General features: G+C 45.8%; 1 protein-coding gene across 3 annotated transcripts in view; it reads right to left on the bottom strand.

Annotated features, from left to right (window-relative positions):
• The window catches only part of ZNF827 (zinc finger protein 827), a 339,433-nt gene extending 328,185 nt beyond the window's left edge, over positions 1-11,248 (bottom strand). For 2 of the 3 annotated variants that reach the window (XM_077476988.1, XM_077476987.1), the window contains exon 1: positions 10,728-11,248. In XM_077476988.1, coding sequence (XP_077333114.1) covers positions 10,728-10,770 — 43 coding nt within the window. In that variant the 5' untranslated portion in view covers positions 10,771-11,248. The remainder of the gene's footprint in view (positions 1-10,727) is intronic. The other variant, XM_077476990.1, reaches the window with a different exon arrangement.
• Positions 11,249-13,278: the final 2,030 nt, after the last annotated feature.

Raw genomic sequence — 13,278 nt, forward strand, 5'->3', positions numbered from 1 at the left:
AGAAAATTACATTTTATTTATTTATTTATTTTTACACAAAGTTGTCAATTTATATGATATTTCTAACACACAGCATATTTATATAGCAAAAATTACACCCCAAAATACATTCTGCTACACCTCCCGAGTATGGCGAAACCACATGTGTGAGACTTTTACACAGCCTGGCCACATACAGAAGTCCAACATTGAAGTAATACCTTCAGGCGTTCTAGCAGCATAAATTACACATATAATTTCATTCCTTCCTATAACATTTTTGAAGGTCCTGGAGTACCAGGACAGTGGAATTACCCACAAAATGACTCCATTTTGGAAAGCAACTCCCCCCCCCCCAGGTATATTTTATGAAGCATGGGCTGGTGACATGTACTCGGGTACTCAGATGGGCTGGTGACAGGTCCTTTTTATTGGGGGGGGGGGGGGCAATCAGTGTGATTGGGTGTGAACTGTAAACGGTAACAAGCTGTTACCGCAATCTCCTCCTCACACACGACCGATGTGTGAGGAGGAGAACCTGGTAACAGCTCTTTACCGTGGTTTGTTGACATTCTGTGGCCGGCTGCGATTGGACACAGCCGGTCAAGAGAAAATTTCATTGGCTCTTTACCGCAATCGGGGATGGGCTGTGTCAGGGTGACAAGCCTCTTCCCTGATCATCCCCCATGGGCGTGCACGAGCACCATGCACGAGGACAGTGCATGTGACCAGCTGTGATTGGACATAGCCGGTCCCATGGTAAAGAAACTATTTTTATTGGCTCTTTACACTGATCTGGGATGGGTTTTGTCCGAGAGACACACCTCATCCCTAATTGCCATGCAGTGGGGGTGAATAGCAGAGGATGTCATATGACGCCTGCCCAGGATGGCAGAGTGCTCCTGCAGACGTCATATGACTATAGGCCAGTAGGGAAGTGATTAAATAACAAACATGTTATACCCTGCCCTGTGCAGTGGTTTTGCAATGAGCAGCCCCATTCCCCCTCGGCTTTCTTGGCCCATCCCTCCTGGCTGAGTGCTCCCACAGCAAGCTATGGGGTACCCAAGCTGTGCTGCAGCTCTGTGTATCCATTCAGACATGGAGCTGTGGTTCGGACTCACCCCCTTCTCTCTCCTGACAGGCTAACTGACTTTAATTGACAGTAGCAGGGGCCAATGGTGCTGCTGTGTCTCAGCCAATCAGGAGGGAGAGTCCCGGACAGCCGAGGGAGTCATGTACATCGCTGGATCGAGATTGGGATCATGCAAGTATTAGGGGGGCTGCTGCACACTGAAGGTTTTTTATCTTAATGTATAGTAGGCAGCCCATTCATGTCTACAGGAAAGTAGAAGCTGCATGAACACAGCTGATGGTCCCAATCAGACATCCATGCTGGTGCACATTTGCATGGTGGTCAAATTGGGATGAGCTGCTGTGTCTGTGCAGCTGCCATGTTACCATAGGCATTAATGAGCTAACCTGTCAAGTGCTGAGTAGCACTTGGCAGCTTTAATCAGTTGAAGACACAGGCCATTCATGGACTGTGGGTGTAAATGCCTGTGTGAATGAGGCCATACATGCATCGAAATTCAGTCAGTTTAGCAAGGGCTGGCCAATTTTCGATTCATGTATGAGCGGGCTAGTTGTACAGAAAGAAGTTGATCTAATGATCGACTTCTGTACAACAATCCTGTCAGTGGTTTGCCATTCAATCAGTATTGCAGGCAGCACTGATCAGTGTATTCTAACATGGGGAAGTCTCCCTTCTGTCAGAATACAATAGCTCAGCGGGGAGGAATCCCCCATCCACATTAAGTGTAAAGATGGGGGAAATCAGATCTTTTTCTTCATTCAACCCGCTGATTGAATAAAATAAAAATAAAAACCCAACACACATCTATGGTCTGCGTAAAGTTTATATACACTTTAAAGTGGCCCTAAAATCTGGTTTACTCCACAAAGACCCTGAATCTTACATGTTTTAAAAAAATACAGGCTGCAGTATGGAGCCTGTAGCATCCCACCGAGTGCTCTCAAAATTATGCCCGAAAGAACACTCCATGATTGGAGGACAGGCCAGTTACAGGATTCTGAAAAGTAACACGATAGAGCTCCTGTCACTTTATTTTTATTGGAATGAGTAGGTAGAGATTTGCTTGCATTGGACTCCTGTGTACTTTATAATGTGCGGTTGCTTTACAAATGGGGCCTTAGGTAAACACTCCATAGGATGAATACAACCACCTTAAAAATTAGGCTAATGCCACGTACACATGAAATTTCGGCCAGCAAAAGACCGATGAGATCTTTTCATCAGAAAATGCGACTGTGTGTAGGCTCCATCAGAATTTAGCTTGCCGAATTCCCGCCAGCAAAAATTTGAGAGCACGTTCTTCATTTTCCCAATGGAAAAACTTTCTATCGGAAATTTCGATTGTGTGTATGCAATTCCGAAGCGCAAAAATTCACGCATGCTCAGATTCAAATACGAGATGGAAACTATTGGCTACTAGCTTTTGAACTTCCTTTTTCTAGTCCTGTCGTATGTGTTGTACGTCACCGCGTTATTGACGGTCGGAATTTGGTGTGACCATGTGTAGGCAAGACAGTTTGAGCGGAATTCCGTCCGGAAAACCATCAGACCTTTTTCCGAGCATAATTCCGATCGGGTGTACGCGGCATAAGTCAGCAATGGAAGCTTCTCTTTTACTGAGGCAGGTTTATAGTCAATATCAGCTGCGGATTCTTTCTAGGAATGCTATACAGGTTTGCTGATGATATCTTTTTAAGTTCATCTGCTGCTGTCCTTAAAACTCCCTATTTTTAAGGCAGGAATGTTGATAAGTTCTTATTTCCACCATGTCCATTGAGCTGCGTTGATCTGCATATATCAGGCATGTCCAAAGTCTGGCCCGTAGTCCAATTGCGGCCAGTGTTCCGGTTTAATATGACCCCCTGGGAATTTTTGTAAAATCTATCTCCTGTGGCCCCTGACCCCTGGGATCTCTGGATCACTCAACTCCGACACCGCGGCACTGCACATCCTCCGTCGGCATGATCTCTCGAACGTCGTCAGATTTGGTGCGTTCCTTCTCCCTGCACTGTGTCTTCACCACACACAGCCACAAAGGCAAGAGAATTCTTGTTGGGCAGTGTATTAGTTATCGGATGAACAAACACACTTAGACCAAAATTTCTGGCACTGCGCTCACGTTATCCCCTCCCCTTCTGGCCAATTTCTAAAATTGCTACAGTAAATAAGAGAAGGAAATTTGACAGTGAGGGCCGCCGTTCCCAGGACAGGTGGAAAGTGGATTATTTCTTCACTGAAATATGGAATCACTGCGTTTGTCTGATATGCCAAGAGACTGTGGCTGTTTATAAGGAATTTAAATGTCAAGAGACACTACCAGTCGAGACATAGCACATACGACAAGTTAACATGGCACGACCACAGTGAAGAATTTAAGGGAAAATGGTCGGCCCTCACGCACGTTCACTTTATCAAATCTGGCCCTCTTTGAAAAAAAAGTTTGGACACCCCTGGCATAGAGCAGCACACACACTCCAAGCAGGGGCTCATGGAATATGTCTGCATTTTAAACACAGCACAATGCATGGCACCGCACTCAGAATGTCACAATATGCTGTGGCACATAGAGTTGAATGAAGTGTCATTTTGTGACATTTCACTAAAGTTAAAAGTGAAAAAGTAAACGATGCAATATTTTGCAGCTACGCATCACACCTCACCCGCGCACACACACACACACACACACACACACACACACACACACACACACATTACAGGCCCTATTCACATGACCGCAAAGGGCCATACAGCATACAAAGGAGGGTTATTTGCTCACCCAGGAGTCACAGGTGTTTATGGATATCCAAGGCAGCAGTCTTTACAAAAAAAAGGAATAGATTACAAGATAACACACATCTGAACATTTACCTTAATACAGGGATGGATGGAGTGGCCCTGTGTGCAGGCTGTCTGTGTCCGGGGCTGCTCATCCATCCCTCTACCAATGTAAGTGGTCTGAAGTGTGTACAGCTGCAGCATCCATCAGCCTGCTATTGATTTGTACAGGCTGCAGCTCTTGGCCATACGCAACAGCTGTTACTATTGTGTGTACAGACCATACTCTGGTGTGAATGCGCCTCAAGGCCTCATTGACACAGCCCAATCTGGTTCCAGCAGTGGTTCTGGACAGCTGCAGCCGCAAAGCCTGTATACAGAAATGACAGGCTGACAGGAGTGGTAGCTGTTCCGTGTCGCAGGTAATCACACAGCTAGTCATAAATGCTGCGATTCTAAGTTTGCACTTGCAGTTGGGGGGGGTAGTGTTTTTGCCCCCCTCCCAGTAGTTAAGCTGGATGGGGTTGTATACCTGCCACAGCGCTTTGCTTTCAGGCTGAGCTCACACTGCAGACGGCCACAGCTCGCAGCAGGGGTTCGGTGCATTGCTGTTCTGTTTCAGGGACAAATTTTTGCCTTAATTCAGCCAATAAAGGAAGCCAAAGATGCACAGGACTCCAGTGCAAGCTGCTCCACGGCCGCCCCAGAGATGTGTGAACCAGCTCCATAGAGAGCTGGTCACAATCTCCGGACACGCCAATTGGATGCGGAGAAACCGGTGTCCAATTTGCACTAGTGTGAACCCAGCATTTCAAGTAAATGGGGCTGTGCCACAACTACCCTGAACATAGTTGTAGCATCGTGGAGTGGGATTTTAAAGCCCCATACACAATATCAGATTTTCTGCTGAATTTTTCCTTCAGATTTACCAAAACCATATACCGTATATACTCGAGTATAGGCCGACCCGAATATAAGCCGAGGCCCCCAATTTACCCCCAAAAAAACTGGCAAACTTATTGACTCGTGTATAAGCCGAGGGTGAGACATGCCTGTCCATCCCTGTGTGTGTGTCCGTCCATCCCTGTGTGTCCGTCCATCCCTGTGTGTCCGTCCATCCCTGTGTGTCCGTCCATCCATCCCTGTGTGTGTGTGTGTCCATCCATCCATCCATCCCTGTGTGTGTGTGTCTCCATCCATCCATCCATCCATCCATCCCTGTGTGTGTGTGTCTCCATCCATCCATCCCTGTGTGTGTGTGTCTCCATCCATCCATCCATCCATCCCTGTGTGTGTGTGTCTCCATCCGTGTGTGTGTGTGTGTGTGTGTGTGTGTGTGTGTGTGTGTGTGTGTGTGTGTCCAGCCTACCTGTGTCCCGAGCCTTTGTCCCGAGCCTCCGTCCCGTGCCTCCTTGCCTCCGTCCCGTGCCGTGCCTTGCCGCCGTGCCTTGCCTCCGTCCCGTCCCGTCCCGTCCCGTGCCGTGCCTTGCCTTGCCTTGCCTCCGTCCCGTGCCCTCTTCGTCGGCGCCTCGGCGGCCATTGTAAAATTCAAAAGCTGCGCCGCCGCCTTCGCCTGTGATAGGCGAAACACTGAATTTCCCAGCAGCCTGTGTTCCGCCTATCACGGACATCGTATCATCCTCGTCCGTAGTACGAGGATGATACGATGTCCGTGATAGGCGGAACACAGGCTGCTGGGAAATTCAGTGTTCCGCCTATCACAGGCGAAGGCGGAGCCGGAGGCGCGGCTTTTGAATTATAGAATGGCCGCTGTCTGTCTGCTCGACACGCTGATCGAGCGGGCAGACAGCGATGACTCGAGTATAAGCCGAGGGGGGCACTTTCAGCCTCAAAAAAGAGGCTGAAAATCTCGGCTTATACTCGAGTATATACGGTAATATGAAGTCAAACCTTATGAGTTTCAATGTGTATGCAATCAGGCAGGCCCTTGCACTACATGGTTTTGGTAAATCTGAAGAAAAAAATCTGCAGAAAATCTGACAGTGTGTACGGGGCTTTAGGGTTAAAACAGGTGGTGAGGCAGAAACACATTGCACCCATGGATTGCTCTTCTGAGAGCAATGTATGTGTAAACTAGCCCTGGCCTTGGATGCAGACCGTCTGACCATCTGCAGCTAATCGCTGGCTGGGACGTACCGCTGAAACTCCTGTCAGCCTTTCATTGCTTTGTACATGCGTCCAGGCTGAAGCTGACTGGAATCACCTCTGATCAGCTGCCGGACTAAATCAGCTCGTGTGAATGAGGCCTAAACCTAGCTGCAGTAATAAATAATGATTAAATAAAGTAGTGTTACCACAGAACACAGTTCTGGGGTGACCTCTTTGGGCCTGTATTACTGAATAAACTTGATGTCAGCCTCTGATAGCACGCTCCTAAACACATGACTTTTAAAAGACTTGATGTTACAAGTTTGCCAGATAAAATGGAGAGCGGCATGGAGTTTTGAGAATGTCGATTACAATGAGCCTGTCAGAGAGATCCAGTGCAAGCACAAAGGCACTGTACAGGCCCACAGTGACGGAGCTAAAATGGAGAATGACTCAGAGCTGAAGGGGAGTAGCTGAGGTCGGGGTCAAGGTCACATGGTTCTGCCACTTCGACATACATCTACTGTTCAGCAGAGGTCGCCTTCTGCAGAGCTCCTTGATACTTGCACATTTCTGGCACAGACACAATTGCAGTTCAACATCTTCAGCATTGGCTGTTTACTGAATAGAACTGCTGAACCACCTCTTCACAGTTTAAACATGTCTTAACTCTTCATATACCAAACAACTGACATTCTGTACTGTGCAAATCTGACAGTTGCCAAATATTTACCCTTCCCCAGGTCATCATTCATTAGCTGAACATCGTTAGCATTCATTTTCTTTTTGGAATAGAACTGCTGCACCACCTCTTTACAGTTCAAACATGTCTTAACGCTTTACACACCAAATGAGCATTTTCTTTACAACTGCCATTCTGTACTGTGCAAAAGTGACAGTTGCCAAATGTCTTTTCATCATTTATGAGCTAATCATAACATAAAAAACAAACAATATGTAACACGCGATTAGTAAATAGGAACAAGCCGTATTCTTATAGACGCTGGGCGCAGACTGAACGTTTTAATTATTTTTAAAAAGCCGATGAAAAGATTCTGCGACCCTCCATGCTGGTCTTTGTGGAAGATAAAAGAGAATAAAGAAAAAGATTAATTTGGTCTGCAGGATAACCCCAGACTGATTTCTATAAAAAGGCTGGTGCTCACACTTCATGGACTAGACTGCATTACTCTTGTCTTTCTGATCAGATCCCCTTGCATGGTGAAAAATAGAAAACTAACAGAAGCGATGGGAGCTTGCTAAGCAGACGTCCAGCACTGAACATCAAACAAAACCACCCCAGAGAATGAAAAAAAAAAAAAAAAAAAAAAAAAAAGAAGAGAGAGAGATCAGGAAAATATGCAAGAACTGCAATGATGGCGTGCCACCGGAGTGGGCTTATTAATGCCTATCCTGTGCATGGTGCCTCCAGCCATCACCCTCCTCTATTCTCCTTCCTACCGTGTCAGAGACATGCATACATATATTTATGTTATGGATATTGATCGTGATCTGTCTGCAGAGAGCAAATGGCTGCAAATGGGAAGCAACAACCTGACCCCTCCCTCCCTTCCCCCAACCTTGTGAACTTCAGGTGACCGACTGTGGCTGACACTCACACAGGCAGCGAAAACACAGACATGCACAAAACCTCAGCTGAACTAGGGTGTGCAGGGTAAACAAGGATGATGTCCTCCTCTACATACAGCCAGATTAGAAAACATGCCCATCTCAGACCATGATCACTTAACCCTTGGCGTAGCAATGGCACAGCCCAGCTGATTTACTAAACCAGCTGAGAATCCATGCCCAATAAATTGTGTGAATAATCAGTACAATTATCCAATCGTCTGCAAATAAAAGAAGTCAACAAGAATCTGATTTTCACATGATTGGATAATTAATATGAATATTCACACTATTTATTGTGTGAACATTCCCAACCCCTTAGCTGATCAGCCTCAACACATCCTGTGAAATGTCAACGTCCCACACATGTGCAATGTAGCAATTAGGAGAATAACAACAAAATGCAACAACAGTTGGGATCAGCTGAATGGCACAAATTATTGATGCAAATGAGAAATGATACATGGCAATCAAATATATATACAGGGCTTCCAAGAAAGACTATATGTATGTATCAAACTGTCCCTGATTCTATGGGCCAGCTCTCTGGGCACCAAGTCTGATACACTTAATAGCCTTTTCCATTATATTTTCTAGGCAAATTGTTTACAAGGTAGGTTGACAGGTCATTTGCTTAGCTTGGTACTGGCATGCAGAAGGTGATAGCTCATGTGCATAGCCAATTTTTATACACAAACTAGGACCAATCCACATATACCAGCATGTCTTTGGAGCCTGAACGAAAACTGGAGTACCCAAGAGAAACCCACACAATTACATGGGGAAGATACAAACTTCACACAGAGTGTCCTGGCTGGGATTCAAACCAATGATCAGTGAAGAATGACATAAGTACTAAACACAAAGGCCCACTTGGCCACTGTGCTTCCTAGAAGGACTATCCCAGTTATTCTCAACCAAGGTTCAGTGGAATCCTAGAGATCCTCCAGAGGTTCCTTGAGCCGGGTTTGGCTGACCTACCATCTGATGATGCAGCATAGTTTCAAGTCCAATGCTGCTTGGCAGAGCCAACAGCATGGCACCAATGACCATTTTAGGTGTCTAAAAGGGTGGCATTCTGACCATCACTGTAAAGCTTGCTATAGACGAGACAGTAAGAGGCATTCTTCCCTGACCACCAACATAAGGTGGCAGTCTTCCCACTGACCACCAAGGTAAGTGGCATGCTTCCCATTGACCACCAACCTAAAGGTGGCATGCTTCCCACTGACCACCAACCTAAAGGTGGCATGCTTCCCACTGATCACCAACCTAAAGGTGGCAATCTTCCCACTGACCACCAATGTAAAGTGGCATTCTTCCCACTGACCACCAACGTAAGGGGGTATTCTTCCCACTGACCACCAACGTAAGGGGGTATTCTTCCCACTGACCACCAAGGTAAGGGGGTATTCTTCCATGACCACCAAGGTAAGGGGGCATTCTTTTGACTGATCACCAAGGTAAGGGGGCATTCGTCCCACTGACCACAGAGGTAAGGGGGCATTCGTCCCACTGACCACAGAGGTAAGGGGGCATTCTTCCTACTGACCACCAACATAAGGGGGCATTCTTCCCTGACCACCAACGTAATGGGGCATTCTTCCCTGACCATCAAGATAAGGAGGCATTCTTCCCTGACCATCAAGATAAGGAGGCATTCTTCCCTGACCACCAAGGTAAGGGGGCATTCTTCCCTAACCACCAACGTAAGGGGGCATTCTTCCCTGACCACCAACATAGGGGGGCATTCTTCTGTGACTTCCATAGTAGAGCATTCTACCCTAAACATCAATATAAAAGGAGCATTCTACTGTGACCAGCGTATGAGGGGACAATCCCTAACTATCAAGGCCAGGGGCTTTCTGCACTCATCATCAATGCAAGTGGCATTCTTCCCTGACCACCAGGGTAAGGGGGCATTTTTCCATGACCACCATAAGGGGGTATTCTTCACTGATTACCAACATATGGATCATTCTTCTGTGACCACCAACTTAAGAGGGCATTCTACCCTGATCACCAATGTAAGCAGCATTTTTCTGTGACCAGCATAAGAGGGCATTCTTCCCTGATTACCAACGTAAGGGGGCATTCTTCCCCGATTACCAACGTAAGGGGGCATTCTTCCCCGATTACCAACGTAAGGGGGCATTCTTCCCCGATTACCAACGTAAGGGGGCATTCTTCCCTGACTACCAAGGCAATGGGGCATTCTTTCCTGATCACCAACCTAAAACCTAAGAGGGCATTCTTCCTTGACTACCAAGGCAATGGGGCATTCTTCCCTGATCACCAACCTAAGAGGGCATTCTTCCCTGACTACCAAGGCAATGGGGCATTCTTCCCTGATCACCAAAGACGTTCTCCCAAATTAATACATTTTATCAGGGGTTATTTGAAGGGTTCCTCAGGGGTAAAAGGTTGAGAAAGGCTGTCCTTTATTGAACCCAGAGAGTGGCACTCTAGACCCCTGGAATCTCGGGAAAGTGATGCTTAGAGAGCTCCTCCAAGTTCTAAAAGTTGAGGGATGAGAAGATCCGAGTTTCCTGCATAGGAAAGTGTCAGGAAAGTTGTGTATGGAGGAGGTAGGCAGCCTGGTGATTGTCATGGAAAGTGACTCATGTGACCCCACACCCCGATGTGATCCGGGATTCCTCCACACACACACACACACAGACACCCCCTTTTCTCTCTCTCCCCTCCTCGGCCCACCCCTCGGGTTTCTTGCTGTACAAACCTCTCCTCCCTCCCCCTTTGCATCTGCCGCTGCCTCTCCTCCCGGGGCCGACAGGCTCAGCAGCCGGAGCTGGCCACAACCTTCACCCGGGGACAGAGCCCTATTGATTCCGCAGGAGCAGCACCGGGCTGAATACAAAACGGGGTGTAAGGTGGGGGGGCACCGGAGAGAAGGGGGAGGGGCGGGGAGGAGGATCGCCCTCTACAAAACATCCCTATATACTATTACCAACAAAATCATCAGAAAAAAAAATAGCAAGAGAGCACACAGGCTGATCATCACCAACATGGCTGCCTGGCGGAGACCTCAAAAAGAGGAATCACCCCGGGCTGTCTTTGTCAGTGTCACCTCTGTAACCCTAAACTCCCCCCATACACACAGCACGACCCCCCGACTTACGTGACGGCAGGCGCTTGGGCTGCTCCTGCTTCCTCCGGGGCATTTTGTCCCCCTTAGATGACGATCGGGGGGGAAGGAAGAGGGGGGATCCCGGCTGTCTGTCGGTCACATCCTTGTCCTCGGTGATGGGAAGAAAGGAGCAGATCGGCTTCTCCTGCGGGGCTCCTGGAGTCAGAGATCTGGGGCGCCGTGCACCTGGCTTGTCCTCCCTTTCACCTCCCTCCCCCAGCCAGCCAGCCGTAAGAAATAATATCCTTCAATGGATCGGATCTATAGGTGTGTGGTGGTGCTGGGGGGCTACATGGTGAGGAGCAGGAGGATGAGGAGCCGCCACCGTCTATGGCTGCTCCTGTGTGTCTTCAAGCCCCTAACACTAGTGCAAGGATCAAAGGGCAGCAGTGGCGGCGGTAGAGCTCACACACACACACACACATACACACACACACATGCTATTACATATGGAGGGGCAGCCTCCCAGTCTCAGACATACAGCAGACAAGCTCACAGCCAAGGCTGGGTCACAGTGCAGAGCTGCCCTAGGCTCTCTCCTCCTCCCCTTGCACTTTGCACACCCTGCTCCCCTTCAGCTCCTGTAGGGAGGAGGTAGAGATGTGCAGGGACTGCAGTACAAGCCACTCTGGAGGAGAATGCCATTGACAAAGCACAGCTCCATGCCTGCCCGCCTGCCTGCCCTTTTCTCCTTTTCTTTCCTGCAAAACTTCCAACAATTTGTATGCCTTGCCACCTTTCCTTAAATCAACATTTTATTATTTTCATTTTTTTTTTTTTTGTGTCTGGGTGACTTTTTATTCCGGACAATTCAGTAATAGGTTATGGCATCCTGTGTCATTGTGAAATAAACTGTGACCTATAATATTGAGCACCATCCAGTATTCTTACTATACGGTGTACTATCCAGTATTTTTACTATACAGTGTACTATCCAGTATTTTTCCTATATAGCGTACCATCCAGTATTTTTACTATACAGTGTACTATCCAGTATTTTTACTATACAGTGTACTATCCAGTATTTTTACTATACGGTGTACCATCCAGTATTTTTCCTATACGGCGTACTATCTAGTATTTTTACTATACAGTGTACTATCCAGTATTTTTACTATACGGCATACCATCCAGTATTTTTACTATACAGCATACCATCCAGTATTTTTACTATACGGAGTACCATCCAGTATTTTTACTATAAGGGTGTACTATTCAGTATTTTTACTATACGGAGTACCATCCAGTATTTTTACTATACGGTGTATTATTCAGTATTTTTACTATACAGTGTACCATCCAGTATTTTTACTATACACATACTATCTAGTATTTTTACTACACAGTGTACCATCCAGTATTTTTCCTATACCGTGTACTATCCAGTATTTTTACTATACGGCGTACCATCCAGTATTTTTACTATACGGCGTACCATTCAGTATTTTTACTATACGCGTACTATCTAGTATTTTTGCTATACGGCATACTATTCCATATTTTTACTATACGGTGTACTATTCAGTATTTTTACTATATGGTGTACCATCCAGTATTTTTACTATACGCATACCATCCAGTATTTTTACTATACGGCGTACCATCCAGTATTTTTACTATACGGCTTACCATCCAGTATTTTTACTATATAGCGTACCAACCAGCATTTTTACTATACAGCATATATTCCAGTATTTTTACTATATAGAGTACCATCTAGTATTTGTACTATATAGAGTACCATCCAGTATTTTTACTGTACGGCTTGCCTTCCAGTATTTTTTCCATACGGCGTGCCTTCCAGCATTTTTACTATACCTGTGTGCCTTCCAGGATTTTTACCATACCGTGTGCCTTCAAGTATTTTTACTATACGGCCAACCATCCAGTATTTCTACTATATAGAGTACCATCCAGTATTTTTGCTATACGGCGTATCTTCCAGTATTTTTACTATGCGGCCTACCATCCAGTATCGGTATACTATTCAGTATTTTTACTATACGGTGTACTATCCAGTATTTTTACTATACGCATACCATCCAGTATTTTTGCTATACAGCATACCTTCCAGTATTTTTACTATATGGTGTACTATCCATTATTTTTACTATACTTTGTACTGGTACGTGATAATAATGGAAATTATAATATAAAAAATAATGCACATTTAATGGAAGGGAATGTAGCATACAAGCTCAGTATTTTTATATATATATATATATATATATATATATATATATATATATATATATATATATATATATATTGAAACAATATCAGTCTATTGTTTTAGTGGGAACACCTGTTGATATAGTCTGATAAGCTATAATGGGATCTGTTTCATAAATGCACTCATTTCATTAAGCCCTCGTTCACATTAGAGTGATTTGTCCTGCAACTTGACAGGTCAAATCGCATGACAAGTCGCAGCCTAATGCCAGCAATGGCACTATTCCAATCAGTGCAACATTCACTTTGCGGCACTGCACCGATTTGCAAAAGTAGTTCCTGCACTATTTTTGGTGATTTCGGTTTCGAC

This window comes from Lithobates pipiens, unplaced genomic scaffold, assembly GCF_037356315.1.
Source record: "Lithobates pipiens isolate NorthernLeopardFrog02 unplaced genomic scaffold, aLitPip1_a1.2 Scaffold_13, whole genome shotgun sequence".
Taxonomy (NCBI): domain Eukaryota; kingdom Metazoa; phylum Chordata; class Amphibia; order Anura; family Ranidae; genus Lithobates; species Lithobates pipiens.